The sequence below is a fragment of the Somniosus microcephalus genome, chromosome 5, assembly GCF_052327205.1.
Source record: "Somniosus microcephalus isolate GS21.2 chromosome 5, FLI_Smic_1.0, whole genome shotgun sequence".
NCBI classification, from domain to species: Eukaryota; Metazoa; Chordata; class Chondrichthyes; order Squaliformes; family Somniosidae; genus Somniosus; species Somniosus microcephalus.
Genome location: NC_140991.1, coordinates 83,231,911 through 83,256,110, shown reverse-complemented (window position 1 = coordinate 83,256,110; position 24,200 = coordinate 83,231,911). Strand labels below are relative to the sequence as shown.

Genomic DNA, 24,200 nt, shown 5'->3' with positions numbered 1-24,200 from the left:
GTTGGCGCCCGTCTGCTCTCACTGAAAAGACCATTAAATGATGTGCCAGTTTTCCCGGTCCGCCGCTCTCCTGCTCTGCTTACTCGGCTGCAATGTGTGGAAAGCGGTCACTAAAACCTTACAGTGTGCACAGGGTAAGTGGTGGCGGGGAGAGATGACTCGAGGTGGGTTTTTTTCTCTTGCGGTTTGGCGAGACCTTTTTATTGTCCGATATTGTCATTTAAACAAAAAGCTCCGGGATAAGGGAGGAGGAGGGAACAATGAGCATCGCCACGGTGCCTATGATCGGCTTGTTGTCGCTCGCTAAACCTTAAAAGGTTTTTTGTTTAGCTGGCTTTTTTTCTCTCTTTAGATAAAAAGACACAAAGAAGTATCGAGGTTTTTTTTTAAAGTTGTGGAAAAAGCGCCGAGATGTGAGAGATCAGGATGCTGCAGAGATTCGTTCCAACCCGGGAAGTCACTCAGTTGCTACAATCATTTCACCTTGTTTTTTTTAAAAATATTGTATCATTCGTTTATTTTAAAGGGCGGTTTGAGGAATTTTTTAAAGGGAGCAATACTCTGAATGTTATTTAGGGGAATCCAAATGAGCAGTATTGTTAAAATGATCATGATTCCGAATTCTTAGTGTATTTTCTATGCACCGGCTGTAAAAAGCACACATTGCTCTTTACTCGATGTTAGCGGAGGATCACAGCCGCATTTCCTGAGCCTCCCGGTTAACTGTAAGTCATCGTGGAGAGATTCCGTTCAGCAGCTTTTAAATCCTAATCTCCAGCGCCTTGTTAACACGATTGATTCCTGATCTTGTATCACGGCTGAATCGAAACGAAAAACAGTCACAACCCTATATAATTAAAAAAAGATGTTTGTGGTTGTTTTGTTTCTGACATATTGCACTTTGCTCTGAACCTTTTTGATAAAAGATATGGATGAGCGAACCATCCTCTGAATCCAACCACGCTGCCATAAACGTGAGTTTCAGCAAAATACCGTGTGTGTATGTGTATATATATATGTGTGTGTGTATATATATCTCAAATTGGTATCAACCATGATATTGCTGTATTCGAGACATCCTGTGTATTTTATTATTTATAGAAGTTAGAGACTGGAAAATACAATACATCTGAAAATTAAAAATGAATGTGTCTGAATAGATAACTAGGGCCTAGCATAGCTTGCTTTTGCTGCATCCTCATGGATACTCGTGAAATTGTATGTCTGGGTCCTCCATGTACCCGTGACTTGTCTTCTGCAGGTGACTCTTGAGAATTTTATAGAAGCTATATCAATTATGAATTTAGAATATGTGTTGGCCTAAGTTAGTACAGTTTATGTAGCTGCCGGTACTAGAGTAACCGCCTGCATTATATTTACTCCACAGTAAGCAGTACAGCAAATTCCAATATAGTATCCATTTGGTTATTTCTCCTATCCCTTTAGCCAAGTTGGTTGTAATTGAGTGCAAGAGAATGAAGGAAGATTTGCAAGTAGGTACCATTTCAAAAATGTTGAATTGCTTTGACGAGCATGCCACCAGGAGTGACAAATCTAGGTTGTGTATAATGGAATACAAAACTATTAAATACTTAGCAGTCTTCATAAAGACAAGAAAGAATCTACCCAAACATATTGAGTAGACATATAGGAGATGTAATCTATTGAAGATTTAGGCATTAATTGCCCATAAATAGCAAATAGTTGGGCCAGTAGCACAGGGAATAGAGCACATGCAAACCAGTCTTTTTTTGGGGATCAATTTCCAAAGCTCCCTGGTAGTTTTGGTTTCAGTAGTCCTCTATTGAATGGAGTATATTTCTTACATTTGTTCTTGGGATGTAGGCAATTTTTATTGCCAGTCCCTAGTTGCCTGGAGAAGGTGGTGGTAGGCCTCCCAGAACTGCTTCAGTCCTTGTGCTGATGGTGCACCAATGATGGTGTTCGAAAGGGACTGCTAGGACGTAGTGACAATGAAGGAATAGTGGCACATGGCCAAGTCAAAAGATGGTGCATGACATGGAGTGAAGTCTGGAGGTGATTGTATTCCAGTGGTTTTGTTGTTACCTTTGTTTGAGGTTGTGGAGCTGGGAGGTGCTGGTGAAGTAAGCTTGGTGAATTGTAGCAGTGTATCCTGTTAATATACATACAGCAGCCACAGTGTGCTGCTGGTGAAGGTGGCTATTGAGTCCACTGGCAGGGGTGGCACTTTCTATGATAGTTGCTCCATCTGGGGTGAGGGACCATAAAGAGAAGTCCACACTTGCCATTGAAACAGCTTGTGCGTTGGCTCTGTCTTGTAGTGACTATGGGCCCTTTGGCTGACCCTGGGCATGAGCCCAAAGTCAACAAATATCACTACAAGTGCCCCCTTCCCATTTGCCCACCTCCCCGACCCTGGGAGGAGGGCACCACTAAAACAAAACAAGTAACCTAGTCAACTAAAAATACGTGCAATTGTTAAGTAGTAATTCAATTCTCGTCGTTGCTGAGACAAAGTCCTGTGGTGCCCACCGGTTGTGGAAGTCTTGGGTTGTGTATTGGCAAGTAACTCTCTTTTTTGAGGGGAATTTTAAAATAATGGATAAATAAAGGTTTTGGTTCAAAGAAGTGTGCAAAAAAGGGTTTCGACCCAAAACGTCAACTCAAATTTCTCTCCACTGATGTTGCCTGACCTGCTGAGTTTTCTCCAGCATTTTCTGTTGTTATTTCGGATTTCCAGCATCTGCAGTATTTTGCTATCGTAATAGCTTGTTGACTGTTGAGCTTGGTGGAATTTTCTTTCCATTCCATGGAGGAGTGGGAAAGTGCCTCTCCCCCACTCTGCCTCTTCTTGAATATGCAGCCAAGTAGATGAACATTGCATGTAGAAAATTGTGAGTCAGAATCTACATCCTCTAACTGGGTCACTCCCCTAAACATAGAAACATAGAAGATAGAAGCAGGAGTAGGCCATTCGCCCTCTCGAGCCTGCTCTGCCATTCAATGCGATCATCGCTGATCATCCAAATTCAGTACCCTGTCCCTGCTTTCTCCCCATATCCCTTATTCCCCTTAGCCTTAAGAAATATATCTAACTCCTTCTTGAATATATTTAATGAATTGGCCTCAACTGTCTTCTGTGGTAGAGAATTCCACAGGTTCACCACTCTCTGGGTGTAGAAATTCCTCCTCATCTCAGTCCTAAATGGCTTACCCCTTATCCTTAGACTGTGGCCCCTGGTTCTGGACTCCCCCGCCTTCCTGCATCTAGTCTGTCTAGTCCTGTTAGAATTTTATAAGTTTCAATGAGATCCCCTCTCATTCTTCTAAACTAGTGATTATAAGCCTAATCGACCCAATCTCTCTTCATACGTCATTCCAACCATCCCAGGTATCAGTCTGGTGAATCTTTGCTGCACTCCCTCCATGGCAAGAACATCCTTCCTCAGATAAGGCGACCAAAACTGCACACAATACTCAAGGTGTGGTCTCACCAAGGCCCTGTACAACTGCAGCAAGACATCCTTGCTCCTGTACTCGAATCCTTTCGCAATGAAGGCCAGCATACCATTTGCCTTCTTAACCGCCTGCTGCACCTGCATGCTTACCTTCAGCGACTGGTGCACAAGGACACCCAGGTCTCGTTGCACTTCCCCTTTTCCCAATCTATTGCCATTCAGATGATAATCTGCCTTCCTGTTTTTGCCACCAAGTGGATAACCTTGCATTTATCCACATTATACTGCATCTGCCCAATTGCCCAACCTGTCCAAATCATACGGGAGTTTCTCTGCATCCTCCTCACAGCACACACGCTCACCCAGCTTTGTGTCGTCTGCAAACTTGGAGATATTGCATCTAATTCCCTCGTCTACATCATTTATATATGTTGTGAATAGCTGAGGTCCTAGTACCGATCCCTGCGGTACCCCACTAGTCACTGCCTGCCACTCGGAAAAAGACTCGTTTATTCCAACTCTTTGCTTCCTGTCTGCCAACCAGTTTTCTATCCAAGTCAGTACCTTACCCCCAATCCCGTGTGCTTTAACTTTGCACGCTAGTCTCTTATGTGGGACCTTATCAAAAGCCTTCTGAAAGTCCAAATACACCACATCTACTGGTTCTCCCTTATCTATTCTACCAGTTACATCCTCAAAAAATTCCAGTAGATTAGTCAAGCATGATTTACCTTTTGTAAATCCATGTTGATTTTGTCCGATCCTGTCACTGTTTTCCAAGTGCTCTGCTGTTGCATCTTTTATAATGGACTCTAGCATTTCCCCCACTACTGATGTCAGGCTTACCGGTCTATAATTCCCTGTTTTTTTTCTCTACCACCTTTTTTAAATAGTGGGTTTATATTAGCTACCCTCCAATCCATGGGAACTGTTCCAGAGTCTATAGAATTTTGGAAGATGACCAGCAATGCATCTACTATTTCTAGGGCCACTTCCTTAAGTACCCTAGGATGTAGATTATCAGGCCCTGGGGATTTATCGGCCTTCAATCCCGTCAATTTCCCTAACACCATTTCCCTACAAATACTGATTTCATTCAGTTCCTCCCTCTCATTAGACCCTATGTTCCCCGACATTTCTGGGAGTTTTTGTGTCCTCCTTTGTGAAGCCAGAACCAAAGTATGTATTTAATTGGTCTGCCATGTCTTTGTTCCCTATTATAAATTCCCCTGATTCTGACTGCAAGCGACCTACGCTTGACTTTACCAATCTTTTTCTCTTCACATATCTATAGAAGCTTTTACAGTCAGTTTTTATGTTCCCTGAAAGCTTACACTCATACTCTATTTTCCCCTTCTTAATTAATCCCTTTGTCCACCTTTGCTGAATCCTAAACTGCAATCCTCAAGTTTGCTGCTTTTTCTGGCCAATTTATATGTCCTCTCCTTGGATCTTATGCTATCCCTAATTTTCCTTGTTAACCAATGTTGAGTCCCCTTTTTTGTTTTATTTTTATGCCAAACAGGGATGAACAAATTCTGTAGTTCATCCATGCGATCTTTAAATGTTTGCCATTGCCTATTCACTGTCAACCCTTTTAAGTAACATTCCCCAATCCATCCTAGCCAACTCGCGCCTCATACCATCGTAGTTTCCTTTATTTAAATTCAGCACCCAAGTCTCTGAATCAACTACTTCACTCTCCATCTTAATAATTCTATCCTATTATGATCGCTCCTCCCCAAGGGGCCTCGCACAACAAGATTGCTATTTTCTCATTACATAATACCCAGTCTAAGATGGCCTGATCTCTAGTTGGTTCCTCAACATATTGGTCCAGGAAACCATCCCGTATACCCTCTAGGAATTCCTCTTCCAGAGTATTGTTACTAATTTGGTTAGACCAATCTATATGTAGATTAAAGTCACCCATGATAACTGCTGTGCCCTTATTGCACGCATCTCTAATTTCCCATTTAATGCCATCCCCAACCTCAGCATTACTGTTTGGTGGTCTGTATACAACTCCCACTAATGTTTTCTGCCCCATGATATTTCTCAGCTCTACCCATACAGATTCCACATCATCAGAGCTATTATCCTTCCTTACTATTGTGTTAATCTCTTTAACCAGCAATGCTACCCCACTGCCTTTTTCCTTTTTGCCTGTCCTTCCTGAATATTGAATACCCCTGGATGTTGAATTCCCAGCCTTGGTCACCCTGGAGCCATGTCTCCGTAATCCCAATTATATCATATCCGTTTACACCTATTTGTGCAGCTAATTCATCCACCTTATTACGAATGCTCCTCGCATTAAGACACAAAGCCTTCAGGCTTGTTTTTTTAACACTCTTAGAACTTTTAGAATTATTGTTTGCTGCGGCCATGTTTGATTTACACCCTTGATTTCTCTGACTTCCACTTTTGCTTTTCTCCTTCCTGTCTTTTGCTTCTATCCTTGCTTCCCTTTCCTCTGTCTCCCTGCACAGGTTCCCAACCTCCTGCAATTTTAGTTTAAAACCTCCCCAACAGCACTAGCAAACACTATCCCTCGGACATCGGTCCCGGTCCTGCCCAGGTGCAAACCGTCCAGTTTGTACTGGTCCCACCTCCCCCAGAACCGGTTCTAATATCCCAGGAATTTGAATCCCTCCCCTTTTTTTCCTGAGGTGGAATGAGGCCACCCCTGAAACTCCCAATTACTATGATTTGTATTTGAAAATGGCTTCCTTTAAGAAAATATTCATGATATTACAGGAAACTGTGGTATTTTATTGTCTGCTTACTAAATACTTTTTGGTGATGGCAGAGATCTCGGTGAAATGCGATATAGGTGGTAGCACAAAACAGGTGATAGTTAATCAGAAGCCTGTTTTACACTCTGCCTCCTTACCTTTTCCATTGACTTAAGAAAATACCCCCCCCACCCCCTGCTCTCTACCCTCACAAGCCAAAGTCCAATGAAAATGTTGGCTCGTATGGTGGCTGGTTCCTCCATGATTGCATACCACACTTTATACAACTAGATAATGTGCCTTCATTTTGCTGCTTCTTGCTGATACCTTGGTGATTTTGTACATCGCAAAGAATAACAAAATTGATTTGATGGGTGAAATAATGCTGCAAGTTGTACTAATATTTACTATGGGGACAAAGTATTTTTGTTGGGAGCAACTAGTTCAAATTCGCAGCCTAAGATTTAAATGCAGTATGTATGTGTATATTTTTCCTCCTTGTTGTCGTTGTGTAGAGGTAATTCCACTTATTTAAAAAGTGATCTTTTTTGAAGTTATCCAAACTCACTGAAGTGGATTGTGGTAAATCTTTTAAAATGTAACATTACCAGTTGATAACTGATGGTAGGAATAGTTATCATTTCAGAATTACATGGTACAACATGTACAGTTTTCACATTTGGCTAGAGTAACAATGAGAAAAATTCAAGCACTACTTCAAATGGAGACCTTCTGAAGAGTAGGCTTGTTTCCTATTAGTGTGCAAAGCCATTTTATGTGTTAACAAAAATGAGTACTCCAGACATACTAAATTGTTTCTTATCTAGGATGTACTGCTGCAAGGTCAATCGAGAGCAACTATTTTTTATCACTATTGTGGTACCTAGATATTCATCCACCATGCAATAGGTGGACAGAACTAATTCAACAGCCAGAAAATGGATTGCATGCAGAGAATGTTTTTTTTTTTTTATTTGCAATGTGGCAATTTGCCAAATGGGATTGAATGGTTAAATTTGTGCTTTTTTAAAAACAAAAGCGTTAAAAACAATACCAGAAATGGCTAATAACAGAAAATGCTGGAAAAACTCAGCAAGTCAGGCAACATCCGTGGAGAGAAATTTGAGTTGACGTTTCGGGTCAAACCCGAAACGTCAACTCAAATTTCTCTCCACGGATGTTGCCTGACTTGCTGAGTTTTTCCAGCATTTTCTGTTGTTATTTCGGATTTCCAACATCTGCAGTATTTTGCTATCGTACCAGAAATGGCTACTTGGGTTTTATTCTGAGTAATTCAATTACTGCAGTGGTCAGATTGAGCCTATTGTCTGTACTTCAGAGGGCCTCCACTGTCTCATCCTAATTAACATTAATGAATTTTCTTTGAAGGCGGTAAATTGTCTTTTAGCAGTGTAAAATCTCATACCCTGTAACAGATAACAAATTTGTGTCTCTGGAGTGCTGTTTATAAGAAGTTCATGGTGTGATATCAAAGAAATGTGATCTCCCAATTATGTTGTGTGTTAAAAATGCATGGTTGCTATGTACGGAAAGTTGCTTCTGGTGAGTTCCACAATAAAATGTCTCCCCAATGCATCATTGATGGATGATAATTCGAGGATGTCTCTGTTTGCACATCAGTGAAATTAATTTCTACATCAAAAACTTAAAGGTATAAAGCAGTGAATCTTACTGTTGTAGTTCTTCCTGGGTTTCTGGAGGATGTTCAAGTTAAAGAAACAACTTGCATTTATATAGCGCCTTTCACGACCGTAGGATGTTGCAAAGCCCTTTACAGCCTGTTGACGTGCAGTCATTGTTGTAATGTGGCAGCCAATTTGCGCAGCAAGTTCTCGAACAACGATGAGATAAATGACCACATAATTTGTTTGTGATGTTGGATGAGGGATAAATATTGATCAGGACAGTGGGGAGAACTCCCCCTACTTTTCTTTGAATAGTACCATGGAAACTTTTATGCCCACCAACAGAAAATATTCCCTAGGAGCCTGAACTTGTGTTTTCTGACATTGATAAAGAAAGAAATTGCATTTTATAACGTGTGTTTCATGTCCTCAAGATGCCACAAAGTATTTGCAACCAGTGAATTATCTTTAAAGTAGTCACGGTTATGTAGACAGACGGGAACCAATTTAAATACAGCAAGGTTGCACAAACAGTTGTAAGATAAATGACCAGTTAATTTGTGTTGTGGTGGTGTTTGATAAATGTTGGTTAGGATACCAGGAAAACTCCTCTGCTCTTTGAATAGTGCCATGGGATCTTTTACGTCCACTTGAGCAGGCAGATGGAGCCCGTGTTTAATGTCTCATCCAAATGAAGATACCTCTGACAATGCAACACTCTCTCAGTACTTCATTGAAGTGTCATCCTAGGTTACGTGCTCAAATCCTGGAGTGGAGGTTGAACCCATCACCATCTGATTCAGGTGAGAATACCACTGAGCCAACACTGACACTTTAAAATTGAATTTTTCCAAAACTGGTTAATTATGAAAGTTAGTTAAGATCTAATCTAATTCCGCTGATTGTTTTACGCTGGAAGAAACATTTACCACCTGAGTTGTATGGACAAGGAAGGTCCCAGTTTCAATCCTTGAGGTTTGATAGACACTACAATTGGTTTTGGTGTCCATGGGCTAGGAAATAAATAAAATAGCTAAGGTTCTTGGTTCTAATTGTTATGTAGTGCTGGAAAGTGCACACATGAATGTGAGGGGAGGAATGGAGGAGGAAATTTGGGGAAATAAATTCTATAGAAATGGAAGAAAATTAATGGGGAATGGGAAAGTGTATGATCTGGAAAAGTGGAAAAATTATTTGTCATTAATGTATAGACTTTTTAAATCCATGTGTAAAACCAGAAATTTAGGTTATTGGGGAGTGAAAGTAGCGGAGCTCATTTAGTCGTCATGGTGGAGGATAATGTAGCTCTGGGAGTACATTGACCTTTTGGTCCAGTCCTACTCTCCAATCTATTCTGAATATTGCATCCAGCTCCTGCCTGTCTGGCAGCTGGTCTGCTGCTCACTGTCTAATTGTTTTAAAATCAAACTTCCTGTTCTCTGGGAGCTGCAGTGACTGGGCATTCTCTTGTGTTTTAGCTGAGAAGTAGGGGGTCAGCTTATAAAGGATTATACATGGTGGCTTCAAGAAAACTTAGTAACTTTCTTGTAATTGCACTGTCAAGGTTAATAAGTTTCTGTTAATGCTGGTCTTTGATGCCAAACTTTGGTAACTTATAAGTGCCTAACTTTTGGCAAATTATTTTAAAATTATTATTGGGAGGGGTGGAATGTTTTTGTGAAACTAAATTGCTTTTGACTTGAGTCCATTTGTTGTTAATGGAATTAGCCAATGAAAACTCTTGTCAATGGTGTACAGTAGTTTGGTATTGTTTGAGGAATGGGCTTGCAAATATTTGTCAAATTGTGCTTGACCGAGTTACTCAAGTTACCAGTCGGCGTAGTTACTGAAAATTAAGTGGTTTTCCTAAGCACACTACATCTTTGTTTCACTGTTACGGAAATCTAGATTGAGAGCCAGTTCACCTGTGTCTTTTTTGTTCACCTGTCATTCTTAGTAGAGTGAAGGTTTATTTGCTTTTGCATAACTTCATTAAGGTGCCGTTTCCTGCTCTCGCCCTGAAATAGACAATTTCATTCACTTTGCCTCCAATTTCCACCCTTCCCTCACCTTCACATGGTCCATCTCTGACTCTTCCCTTCCTCGACTTCTCCGTTTCCATCTCTGGGGATAGGTTATTGACCAACATTCACTACAAGCCACTGACTCCCACAGCTACCTGGACTACACTTCCTCCCACCCCGCCTCCTGTAAGGACTCTATTCCATTCTCCCAGTTTCTCCGTCTCCGCCGTATCTGCTCCGACGATGCCACCTTCCACATGCTTCCGACATGTTTTCCTTTTTCCTCAACCGAGGATTCCCCTCTACTGTGGTTGACACGGCCCTCGACCGCGTCTGTTCTATCTCCCACATTTCTGCTCTCACCCCTGCCCCTCCCTCCCCGGAACCACGATAGGGTTCCCCTTGTCCTCACCTTTCACCCCACCAGCCTCCACATTCAATGCATCATCCTCCGCCATTTCCACCACCTCCAACGTGATCCCACCACTAAATGCATCTTCCCCTCACCTCCCCTTTCAGCATTCCGTAGGGACCGCTCCCTCCGAGACACCCTAGTCCACTCATCTATCGCCCCCAGCACCCCTTCTCCTTTGCCCGGCACCTTCCCGTGCAAGTGCAGGAGATGCAACACCTGCCCTTATACCGCCCCCCCCTTCCCACTGTCCAGGGCCCCAAACACGCCTTCCAGGTGAAACAGCAATTTACTTGTACTTCTTGCAATCTAGTATACTGTATTCACTGCTCACGATGTGGTCTCCTCTACATTGGGGAGACCAAACGCAGATTGGGTGACCGCTTTGCGAAACACCTCCGTTCAGTCCGTAAGGGTGACCCCGAGCTTCCGGTCTCCTGTCATTTTAATTCACCGCCCCATTCCCACTCAGACCTCACCGTCCTTGGCCTCTTGCATTGTTCCATGGAAGCTCAACGTAAACTTCAGGAACAGCACCTCATCTTCCGATTAGGCACTTTACAGCCTTCCGGACTCGATATCGAGTTCAACAATTTCAGATCAGAACCTCGGCCCCTATCATATTTATATATATTTTTTATCCACACTTTTGGTTTGTGCCTTTTCCCTTTTTTCTCTCCCACATGGCAGCTGTCTTCCATTCTGCCAGCGCATTTCACACTTCATCTAAAGCCATCTTTTGTTTCTTAATCTGTCCTATTACCATCTTGCCTCGCCCTGAATATCTCTTAATGTCTCTACTTCTCACAAACCTTCCCGTTTGTTCTTTCATCCCCTCCCCCATTTCCCAGCCCCCAACTTGCTTTTTCATCTGTTTCATTTCCTGCTTTTTTTTTCTCAGTTCTGAAGAAGGGTTTCGACCTGAAACGTTAACTGTTTCTCTCTCCACGGATGTTGCCTGGCCTGCTGAGTTTTTCCTGCTTTTTCTGTTATTTCATTAAGTGTACGATGCTGCACAATTATGATATTTGCATACGCAGTCAATTACCTGATTTAAACATAGAAGATAGGAGCAGGAGTAGGCCATTCGGCCCCTCAAGCCTGCTCCGCCATTCAATGCGATCATGGCTGATCATCCAAATTCAGTACCCGGTCCTGGCTTTCTCCCCATATCCCTTGATCCCTTTAGCCTTAAGGAATATATCTAACTCCTTCTTGAATATATTTAATGAATTGGCTTCTACTGCCTTCTGTGGTAGAGAATTCCACAGGTTCACCACTCTCTGGGTGAAGAAATTCCTCCTCATTTCTGTCCTAAATGGCCTACCCCTACCCCTTATCCTTTAGTGACATATTAACGGTAAAACCTGATTTAAATGATGATCTGTTATTCGGCCACTCTCCTTACCAAGTTGATTGATTAAACATAGAAGCAACAAGTTAGTTTAATTAGTAACTCGGCTGGTTTCCAATTTAAATTGCATTCTCAATACTAATTCAAGTACACTCTATTCCAAAGAACACATTGCCTTATTCTTTAAATTTATGTGATTAGTCTGAATGTGTTTATGTTCTTGTGGTAAACCACTGTTATACCTGCCTGTGTGGGTGTTTGTATTCCACTGTGTACATGTCTGTACATGCCTCGGCTGACTCCTCCCACGAGTCCAGGTATAAAGGTGACTGCTCCACAGTCCCTCTGTATTCTGGACTGGTCGACCACTCGAGGCACACCTTCATTCTCTTGTTAATAAAAGCCTGTTAGTTACTCGCTTAACCTCAGTCTTTTGAGTGATTGATAGCGCATCAGACTGCCCTTGACATCAAGGCAGCATATGAGTGTGGCATCAAGGAGCTCTAGTAAAACTGAATTTAATAAGAATAGGAGGGAAAATCTCCACCGGCTGGAGTCATACCTAGCACAAAGGAAGATGGTGGTGGCGATTGAAGGTCAATCATCACAGCCCCAAGATATCGCTGCAGAAGTTCCTCAGGGCAGTGTCCTAGGCCCAACCATCTTCAGCTGCTTCATCAATGACCTTCCCTCCAACATAAGGTCAGAAATGGGGATGTTCGCTGATGACTGCACAGTGTTCCGTGCCATCCGCAACTCCTCAGATAATGAAGCAGTCCATGCCTACATGCAACAAGACCTGGACGACGTTTAGGCTTGGGCTGATAAGTTGCAGGTAACATTCGCGTCACACAAGTGCCAGGCAATGTCTATCTCCAACAAGCGAGAGTCTAACCACCGCCCCCTGGCATTACCATCACTGAATCCTCCATCATTAACATCCTGGGGGTCACCATTGACCAAAAACTTAACTGGACCAGCCACATAAATACTATGGCAACAAGAGCAGGTCAGAGGCTAGGTATTCTGCGGCGAGTGTCTCATCTCCTGACTCCCCAAAGCCTTTCCACCATCGACGAGGCACAAGTAAGGAGCGTGATGGGATACTCTCCACTTGCCTGGAGGAATGCAGCTCCAACATCACTGAAGAAGCTCGACACCATCCAGGACAAAGCAGCCTGCTTGATTGGCACCCCATCTACCACCTTAAACATTCACTCCCTCCACCACCGGCGTACCGTGGCTGCAGTGTGTACCATCTACAAGATGCACTGCAGCAACTCGCCAAGGCTTCTTTGGCGGCAGCACCTCCCAAACCCACGACCTCTTCCACCTAGAAGGACAAGGGCAACAGGAGCATGGGAACACCACCACCTTGAAGTCACACACCTCCTGACTTAGAAGTATATCGCTGATCATTCATTGTCGTTGAGTCAAAATCCTGGAACTCCCTCCCTAACAGCACTGGGAGTACCTTCACTACACGGACTGCAGCGGTTCAAGAAGGCGGCTCACCACCACCTTCTCAAGGGCATCTAGGTATGGGTAATAAATGCTGACCTTGCCAGCGACGCCCACATCCCATAAACAAATTTTTAAAAATAATTTCGAGTTGGACGGAGCTCCCTAGCATTCTTCGCCACCCTCTCCATAGATAGGTCAATTTTGCATGAGCGTTAACAGTAAAACGTCGCAAAAATTTGGTTTAGGTGTCGCAAATTCACTCTAAACTTTTCCACTTGAATGTTGAACACTGTGTCCTTCCATGATTCCTAAAAATGACTTTGGGATCCCATTCTCATGTGGGTAGAACGAATGAAGGACCGAGACACGATGAGTTGCTAGTCCATGTGCTTGCTTTACTAGGCCAGAGCAAACTGAGCATGCTCATACTAAACCATGTGATAATGTATTACAGTTATGAAGCGAGACTTCATTGCAGCAGAGAAGGCTAAGAGATTTAATAGCGGTTTTTGAAATGAAGAAAAGTTGTGAAGGAGTAAATAGGGAAAGACTATTTCCTATGGCTGGGTAGTCTATGATGTTATGTCATCAATTTAAACTTATAAATATCCTCGTGAGGAGAGAAGTTAGGAAAAATGTCTTGCACAGAGTGTTGTTGGAGCATTGGAAGCTTTGCCACAGTGAGTGACTAAGGCAGAGATTTCTTCCGTGTCATAAACTGCTATGGTTCTATAATAAAAGTATATATAAAACTATTAATTGTCATTGAGCAACTGTAATAATAATGGACAACAATATTGGCAAACAATGATATAGCACAGCAATGGGAAACATTTAAAATGGTGCTCAACAGAATCCAGGAAAAATATATTCCGCTAAAAAACAAGAACAAACTAGACACTAAGGATGAATAAAGACAAATGGGAAAAATTGAGGATAAGGAAAAAGGCGTACATTAAGTACACGGACAGCAGGGGAGAGCATGACAACAAGGGAGAATGTGAAGAAATTAGGAGAGAAATCAAAAAAACATTGAGAAGGCAGAGAGGAACTATGAAATTAAATTATCAAGGCTCATAAAACAAAATAGTAAAAGAAAGTAGGGATAGGGCTACTAAGTGACAGGCAGCGATAGCGAAATGGCAGAGATATTAAATAATTATTTTGCTTTAGTATTTACCAGGGAGATGGAGCAAGTGGACATGACATCGGACGATGAGATTAGAAATGATATAACTGCATTTAAAATGAAAAGCGAAATATTAAACTAATCAAACTCAAAGGATAAAACCCCTGGCGGATTACATCCGCACATTGTAAAAGAATCTAGGCAAGAGCTAGCAGAGGCACCATTACACGTATTTAATAATTCGTTCGTAAAAGGTGTAATATTTGAGAACTGGCGGATAGCTAATGTTATCCCTATATTTAAGAAGGGAGATAGAACATGTCCAGGGAGCTAAAGACCAGTCGGCTTAATATCGGTGGTAGGAAAGATAATGAAATCCCTACTAAAGGAGAAAATAAAATAAAAAATCTAGAAACCAAAAATAATGTAATGAATAGTCAGCATGGATTTCAAAAGGGGAAAGCCTTGCTTGACCAACCTCATTAAATTCTTTGACGTATCAGAGAGTAGACAAAGGTTAATGTAGTAGATGTAATATATCTAGATTTCCAAAAGGCCTTTGATAAAGTACCACATAATAGACTAATAAATAAGGTCAGAGCACTTGGAGTCAGGGGACAAGTAGCAGAATGGATAGCTAGCTGGCTTTAAGACAGAAAGCAGAGAGGGGTGAAGGGTAGCTATTCAGAGTGGCAGAAGGTGGGAAGTGGGCTCCCACAAGGATCAATGTTGGGACCACTGATATTCACAATTTATATTAACGATTTAGATTTTGGAATCAAAAACATAGGGGGTGATTTTCTCAGCCCCGAGGAGGCGGTTATGGAGGCGGGACTGGCGGGAAAATGGCAGAATTTGGGGGTGGGTGGCAAACCCGCCTCCATGCCATTTTCCCAGGAGGCGGGTTGCTGTCCCGTGCCAGGTCCCGTCTCCTTGGAGGCAGGAAGGGATTAAAGCCTATTAACTGCCAGTTAACAAACAGAAAATAGGATTATCCCCTTTTTGAGCCCTGAAGTGCGGGCTTCCCAACGGCTCCAAAACCTGCCGGGGTCACCGAGGCTAGTAGGGGGTCTGCGGGGTGCAAAAGTGTGGTGTGAAGGTAAGTGATGGGTGCAAGAGTGTAGAGGTGAGTATCTGAGGTAAGTCCTAAGTGTACTTACCTTTGTTTCTTCCTGCAGGCTTCAGTCGGTTTCTATACAGAGAGTCTCGCACCTCTCCGTGTTGCAGAGAGATGTCCGTTGCATTCTCATATGCAACAAACATCTCATTTCTGCAAAAGAAAGAAGGTTGATGAGGCCTTGTATGCAAGACCTCATCAAACTGCAGAGACTGTCACTGTTTGACAGCTTCACAGAGCTGTCAAATGATGACAATTCATCTGCCAAGAATTTTTGACAGATGACATGTCCTACATTGATGTGCTATGCAACCGGCTCCCCTCTAATTGGCCTGCTAAGCTGGGCGGGCTTAACAATGTCAATCGGGGAAATCCTGCTGGTTGGCCAGAAGCTGATGGAGGCGGGACTGAAACCTGACCAGTGGGAGTCCCGCCTCCAAAAGCTTCCCATTATAAAATCACCCCCATAATTTCTAAATTTGCGGACGACACCAAATTGGCGGTGATGGTCAATACTAAGGAGAAATGCAACAAATTACAGGAAGACAGTAATAAACTTGCAGAATGGGCATATAATTGGCAAATGAATTTCAACATACACAATTGTGAGGTGTTACATTTTGGTAAGAAAAATCAGGTCATGTATTACTTGGAAAAAATGGGATAGACGAGCAAAGTGATCTGGGAGTACAAATACACAAATTACTAAAAGTAGCGATGCAGGTTAATAATGCCATTTAAAAAAAGCGCAAACCAAGCACTGGGGTTTATTTCTAAAGGGATAGAATTGAAAAAAGTTATGCTAAACTTGTATCGAATCTTGGTAAGATCACACTTAGTACTGTGTACAGTTCTGGTCACCGTATTATAAAAAGGTTATAGAGGCACTGGAGAGAAAAAAAGATTTACAAGGATCATACCAGAAATGCGAGGTATGCCCATCAGAAAAGGATGAACAGGCTGGGTCTCTTTTGAAAAGAGAAAACTGAGGGGTGACTTAATCGAGGTCTTTAAAATTATGAAAGGTTTTGATAGAGTAGACAAGTGTTTCCACTTGTGGGGAAGAGCAAAACTAAAGGCCATCAATATAAGATAGTCACCAAGAAATTAAATAGGGAATTCAGAAGAAACTTCTTTACCTGGTGAGAATGTAGAACTCGCTACCACAGGGAGTAGTTGACTCAAATAATATAGATGCATTTAAGGGGAAGCTAGATAAGCATATGAGGGAGAGAGAAATAGAGGGTTATGCTGATAGTTAGTTAGATGAGGAAGGATGGGAGGAGGCTCGAGTAGAGCATTAACAGTGGCATGGACTAGTTGGGCCGAATGGCTTTTCTGTGCTGTATATTCTATGGAATGCAATTCCTATTTGGTTTCCAAGCTAAGCCTGTATGTAGGTACATAGATATAGGTGCACCAGATTTTGCAGTACATGTTTATAAAATGGGTGTAGTACATGTTTTAGAATGGGTAAGCTTTGGGTTGACATTGATAAATCAGCACTGCACCATTGATTGTATTTTGTAACCTATGCACCTTCTGATCTGGAAACTGTGGTTCCTAGTGGATGGGGGTAGGTTTTTTTAAATCAGAATAGCAGAATATGGAGGAAGTACTGTTAAGTAATTTTTGTGGAATGTCAAGATGGTCTACCAGTAACTTTAAGCACCTTGCTGTATTTGGTTCAGCTCACTGACTCTAGGACTGTGTACTCCTTTACACTCGAACCCTTTCAGATCAGTGGAAAGAAGTCTAATTTCCTGAAGGTCAGACACTCCATATTTCCATAATCCAGCATGGGATTTAACATTTTATTATTCACTGCACACTAGCACGACTGCTCCAAGAAAATCGCTCCAATCCTATAATGTTCCAGTGGACTGGAAAACTCGAGCCTCAGCAACATCATCTGTTGTAGGTAGTTCTCCACCCCCTTGTTCTGTCTGCATCCACAGCTCCCTCCTGTCAAAAGAAAATCCTGGAACATTGCTATGGAATATGCTGTAACGGTCCTCCCTCCTTGCCAGATATTAGGTTATTTTCTATTCGGTTTATAAATGTCTTGAGCACTGGAGTGGGGGTGGGGTTTGTTTTTTGTTTTGTGTTGATCACCTCTCTTTTCGCCCCCACCCCCCCCCCCCACCCCATCATTCTATAAAACAATTAATGGTTGCATTGTGGCGGAGCCACTAAGGGACTCTAATCATCATTGTATAGAATTCCCTTTAATATGTTGGCTGCAGCCTGAGTCTGTATCTTTGTTTTCACTGTTTACTTGTCCAGAGCGCGATCACTTTAATAGCGCGGGCAAACGCGATGACGTCATGCCGTTCATCACGTGATCCCCCACCGGCGGGAAAAACGTGATGACGTCAGCCACGGGACTGCCGTCTTCGTGGAGCCTCCGAACTGACTAGACCTATATTCGATGTTCTCCTGTAGTTATCTGTTAAACTCTGTTACTTTTCATTAAACCTCGTTGATTTGATCGCCTGAGTGGACCTCAGTCTTTTGGATAGGAAATAGACATTCCTACATTGGTGACCCCGACTTTTGCGAACGGTTTTCGCAGAAGTTACCGAACATGGAATCGAACGCCGTTGCTTTAAAGCTACCACAGTTCTGGGAGCAACAGCCAGCTGCGTGGTTCATCCAGGCTGAAGCCCAGTTCACCATCAGGAACATTGTTGTGGATCAGACCCGTTACTATCATGTGGTCTCCGCCCTCGACAGCGCCACAGCCTTGCGGATGGTCAGCCTGCTCGGTAATCCACCAGAAGACCGCAAGTATGATACGATAAAGGCGCGGTTGTTACAGGTCTTCGGGCTCACAATGTCGGAGCGTGCCCGCCGACTGCTCAATCTGCCCGGCCTCGGGGACTCCAAACCGTCCGAGCTCAAGAGCCAAATGCTCACGCTCCTGGGCTCCGAACCGGAATGCTTCCTCTTCAGGGAGTTATTCCTCAGCCAGCTACCGGAGCAAGTTCAAGCTGCCCTAGCCAGGTCGGAAGTCACCGACTGCGCAGAGCTGGCTGCCGATGCAGACAAGATCTTCGCGGTGACACAGCAGTGCTGCGCTGCCACGAGGCGCCCATCCCCCACGGACGCCGCTCCAGCCCCTCAACCTGCGGGGTTGTGCTTCTACCACGCTCGTTTTGGCGCGAAAGCAAGATGCTGCCGCCCTCCCTGCAGCTTTTCACTCAAAAAAACAAAAACAAAAACAGCAGCCACCCTGTCGAAGGAGGACCGGTTATAACGAGCGCCCTGCGGCTGCGATGGCAATCGGTAATTCGGGAAAACTCCTCTTCATCAATGATTCCCGATCTGCTCAACGTTTCCTTTGCGACACCGGGGCGCAGTGTAGCATCCTACCCGCGTCCAATCTTGATCTACAAGTTGGGGGGCGGGGCCATTCGGACCTTCGGAAGCCGGCGGGTCCAGGTGTGCTTCGGCGGCCAGCGATTTTACTGGGATTTCATCACGGCCAAAGTCTCTCACGCCATCCTCGGGGCGGATTTTTTGTGCGCCAACGGCCTCCCTCCCGGTGGATGTACGGCACCGCTGGTTGATCAATGTGGCCACTTTTCACTCCATCCTGTGCTACCGCGGTAACACCGTGGCGCACACTCTGTCCTGCGCGTCCCCACCTCCGGATGACTTCACTCACCTCCTCAGAGATTTCCCAGACCTGACCAGACCCACTTTCTCTTCCACGGCCACGAAACATGGTGTCGAACATCACATCACCACTACTGGCTCCCCGGTCTACGCATGGGCACGGCGCCTCGAACCTGGCAAGCTCGCGGCTGCGAAAGCGGATTTCGACACGATGGAGCGGCTAGGGATTATTCGCCAGTCGAATAGTCCCTGGTCTTCGCCTCTCCACATTGTTCCGAAACCTGGCGGCGGCCTTGCGGCGACTACCGATACCTGAACGACGCCACTACTCCTGATCGGTACCCGATCCCTCATATTCAGGATTTCTCTGCACATTTGGCGGGGAATACCATTTTTTTTCAAAAGTCGACCTTGTCCGTGGCTACCACCAGGTCCCCCGTACACCCGCAAGACGTCCCGAAAACTGCAGTCATCACCCCATTCGGCCTGTTTGAATTTCTGCGGATGCTGTTTGGATTGAAGAACGCTGCATGGCTTTTCCAGTGCTTGATGGACTCCGTGCTTCGGGACCTCGAGCTTCTGTTCGTCTACCTCGATGACATCCTCGTCGCCAGCCCTAATAAAGAGGAGCACATCTGCCATTTGCGCACCCTCTTTAGACGCCTCAGTCAACACGACTTGATCATCAACCCGGCCAAGTGCCAGTTCGGCCTGCAGCAGATTGATTTTTTAGGCCATCGCATCACATCAGACGGCGCAATTCCCCTGCAAACGAAGGTGGAGGCAGTTACTTCGTTCCCGCGCCCGCAGTCAGTCAAGGCCCTGCAGGAGTTCCTCGGGATGGTAATTTTTTATCACCGGTTCGTCCCTAATGTAGCTCTGCTCATGCAGCCCCTGTACGAGGCTCTCCAGGGCAAGTCCAGCAAGGATCCGATCAGCTGGACGGTCGAAATGGACCGGGCGTTCGTCGACACAAAAGGCGCTTTAGCCAATGCAACCATGCTGGCACACCCGCTGCCAGGTGCCACCATCGCCCTTACCACCGACTCGTCGGACTACGCCATCGGCGCAGTGCAGAACAGTGGGTGCATGGGACGTGGCAACCGCTGGCATTTTTCAGCCGTCAACTGCGGTGAAACGAACGAAAGTACAGCACGTTTGACCGGGAGTTGCTGGCCCTTTTTCTGGCCATCCTTCATTTCCGGTTTTTGCTAGAAGGACATCCGTTCACGGCTTTTGTGGACCATAAGCCACTAACGTTCGCTATGGCCGAACCGTGGTCAGCTCGGCAACAACATCAGCTGACGTTTATCTCAGAATTCACCACTGACATTCAGCATGTATCTGCTAAGGACAACCTGGTGGTGTATTGCCTCTCCCGCGCGACCGTTCATGCAGTCCAGCTCGGCATTGACTATGCCCTCATGGCTGCGGATCAAGCCTCGGATGCAGAGGTCCAATCTTACAGAACCAACCCCTCTAGCCTCCAAGCGGCTGACGTCAAATTCCATGCCGCGGACACTACGCTACTCTGCGACGTCGCCGTAGGAGATCCTCGCCCTATCGTCCCGGTCGCCTGGCGCCAAAAAGTTTTTGACGCCATACACAGGTTGTCGCATCCTGGCATGAAGGCCTCGCAACAGTTGATGTCGTCCAAATTCGTGTGGCGGGGCATGCACATGGATGTTCGCGACTGGGCCAACACCTGCGTGGTCTGCCAAAAGGCCAAGGTGCAGCGTCTTGTTAAGGCTCCATTGGCCACTTTCGCCGTTCCGGAACGTCGGTTTGATCATGTGCATGTGGACCTGGTGGGGCCACTTCCGCCTTCGCATGGGTTTACTCATCATCTTACAATGGTGGACCGCACCACTCGATGGCCGGAGGCGGTTCCTCTGTCTTCCACCACTTCCGCAGACGTCGCCAGGGCATTCATCTCCTCTTGGGTCGCCCGCTTCGGGGTACCGGCAGACATCTCGTCCGATCGTGGGCCGCAGTTCTCTTCGGAGCTCTGGAACGCTGTGGCTTAGGGGCTTGGCGTCAAGCTACATCGCACCACTGCCTACCATCCACAGGCGAACGGCCTGTGCGAACGATTTCACAGGTCCCTCAAAGCCGCACTGCGAGCCAGCCTTCAAGGCGCGGGCTGGGTGGACCGGCTTCCATGGGTCCTTTTGGGTCTTCGTACGGCACCTAAAGAAGATCTTCAATTGTCCTCGGCAGAGCTCATGTATGGCCAGCCGCTACGTGTACATGGGGATTTCCTTCCGTCTCCAACAGAGCCATGGTCTGCGTCCTAGCAGCTCAGCAGCCAGAAGTTTAGCTCCAGTGCCTACGTCTCATCACGGCTTGCAGAGTTCCCACGTCCCAGCTGAGCTGAAGAACGCCGACTATGTGTTTATCCGCCACGACGCTCATTGGGACCCGCTCAAACCCCCTTACACTGGTCCTTTCCGTGTGATAGAGCCGGGAGACAAATCTTTTTCGGTCAATGTTGGCGGTAAACCGGACCACATTTCGGTTGACCGGTTGAAGCCTGCTCACTTGGACCTTGACCGCCCAGTCGAGATCGCACAACCGACGAAACGTGGCCGACTGCCCACAGTCGCCGTGCCAGATCAAAAGCAACCGCCCGCCAGCTCGCCTGCCGTCCATTAGCTTCCACTTCAAGGCTACAGAAGTTGATCTGACAGGCTTGTCAGGCCTCCTCGCCGTTTTACTTTTGCTATTAAAGACAATTCTGGGGGGGGCGCATGTGGCAGAGCCACTAAAGGACTCCAATCAATTGTATATAATTCCCTTTAATAATATGTTGGCTGCAGCTTGAGTCTGTATCTTTGTTTTCGCTGTTTACTTGTACAGAGCGCGATCACTTTAATAGCGCGGGCAAACGCGATGACGTCACGCCGTTCATCACGTGATCCCCCATCGGCGGGAAAAACGTGACGACGTCATGACGTCAGCCACGGGACTGCCCTAGCAGTCCTCGTGGAGCCTCTGAACTGACTAGACCTATATTCGATGTTCTCCTGTAGTTATCTGTTAAACTCTGTTACTTTTCATTAAACCTCGTTGATTTGATCGCCTGAGTGGACCTCAGTCTTTTGGATATGAAGTAGACATTCCTACAGCATCTTTATAAAGCCTGCATTCTATTTGATTTAGGCTATTCACTGTTTAATCATTAGCCTGCTTGGCTTTGTTGAGCACTTGAGAGTCACCAGTACCACAGACACACTGATGGTGAGGACATATGCAGCTAGCTTATGATGAAGGAAACAAAGTCTTGTGGTCTAACACCTGTTATGTCATTCTGCCTTTTTGTGTGCTTTATTAATTAAAATCTCCTTAAAATGTTTCCAGGTCTTCTTGACCTGAGACTAAAGAGAGCAATGGTGCAGTTATCTCTCCACCTTTCTGGGCAGCTCTAATACTTGGGTCATTTAAAAAAAAAAAAAAAAATATTTTCCCCAAATAATAACATTGATTATGAAATGTATCTGCCCATGGGTGCATGGTTGGTTACTTGTTTTCTGTGTCACCTGCAATTTTCAGCCTTCCTTATCTGCATTTTGATAGTTTGGACCTACATGGAATAACATAGAAATTACAACATAAGATCGGGCTGTTCAGTTCATGTTGGTGTTCATCCTCCACGCAAGCAGTAGTCCTAATCATGTGTTGCCATATCCCTTTATCCTTCAGCACCGAGATGTTGGCATTGTCTCTTGCTTCATTGCTAGCTCCAGTTGTGCATTCCACCACCTCACAACTTGTTTTAAAAAAAAAAGTCTTTCTCTTGCATCTCGTAACTTTGAATTGTATAGCTAGGTCCCTTTTGTACTAGACCCCTCAACCACTGGAAACAGTCTGTTTCTATCGACTCTCCCATCTCTTCATAATTTTAAACACCTCTATCAAATTCATATTTTCTTTAGTTCTACTGAAAATAGCCCCAATTTTTCAAGTCATTCTTCGTATTTGTGCTTCCAGGCAGTATCCGAATGAATCTGTGCTGTACCTTCTTTATTGCCTTAACATCCTTTTTATATAGTGTGGAGCCCAAAATTGCACACACTACTCCAAATGTGGTCTTAATAAGGTTTGGTTTAAATTCACCATTACATCTCTACTTATATAGTTTATGACTATTGCCATAAAACCCAGAATTCCATTAACTTTTTTTTTTGTAGCCATATTCACATTTAATGACTTGCACACCCGAACCCATAAATCTCTCTGCTCTTCCACACCATGCAACCTTTTTTTTTTTAACCAAATTGTACCACCTTGCACTTATGAATACCACCCGTTACTATTTTGTCAATATCTCCTTGCAGCTTCCTTTCGTCCTCTGCATTATTTACTGTGCCTCCTATCTTAGTAACATCTGCAATACAATATTTGGCCATCACTGCCTTTAACCATTTATCCAGATCTCCTAGTGAGCAGAAGCAGTCCCAGAACAGAACCCTGAGGGGCACTGATACCCATTTCCAAGTACAGGTAGACTACCCTTTATCCGGACTTCCGAAAACCGAAACCCTCTAAAAACCGAAGGTTTTTTCGTTCAGCGTAAGTCGTGCGTACGACTTACGCTGAACGAAAAAACCTTCGGTTTTTAGAGGGTTCCGGTTTCGGAAGTTCGGATAAAGGGTAAGTCGTGCGCACGACCCCCGCCGACCCCGACTGACTTACACTGAGCGTCAGCGTAAGTCGTGCGCACGACCCCCCGCCGGCCCCGACAACCGCCAGACCCCCGCCGACACCCCCCCCCCCCCCCCCCCCCCGCCGACCCACTTTCCGAAATCCGAAATTCTCCGAAAACCGAAACTCGGCTGGTCCCGAGGTTTTCGGATAAAGGATAGTCTACCTGTACTCTGAAACTGTCCTCAATTTGCTCTACCCTTTCCTAATTCTATACCCTTTAATCTTCTGTAATAGTCTCCTATGTCAAACCATGGCAGAAGCTTTCTGAAAGTCCATGTACACCACATCCACTACATTTCCTCTGTCCACAATATCTGACACTTCCTTTCTGAAATCTGTGTTGGATGCTTCTAATTATGTTCTCTTCATCTAGAAATGTAATCCTTTCATCTTTAATTTTACATTCCAATGTTTCCCCACCACAGATATTAAACTAAAACTCTTAATTACCCAGATTAGCTCTGTCTACCTTTTTGAACATGGGTATTATATTGGCCAGTCTGCCAGCACTCAATCTAACCCTGAAATATAATTTCTCCCTCAATCCC

General features: G+C 44.7%; 1 protein-coding gene across 2 annotated transcripts in view; it reads left to right on the top strand.

Annotated features, from left to right (window-relative positions):
• Window positions 1-6: 6 nt before the first annotated feature.
• Window positions 7-24,200, top strand: part of fam171a1 (family with sequence similarity 171 member A1) — a 223,293-nt gene continuing 199,099 nt past the window's right edge. For both annotated transcript variants that reach the window (XM_085987919.1, XM_085987918.1), the window contains exon 1: window positions 7-134. In XM_085987919.1, coding sequence (XP_085844045.1) covers window positions 38-134 — 97 coding nt within the window. In that variant the 5' untranslated portion in view covers window positions 7-37. The remainder of the gene's footprint in view (window positions 135-24,200) is intronic.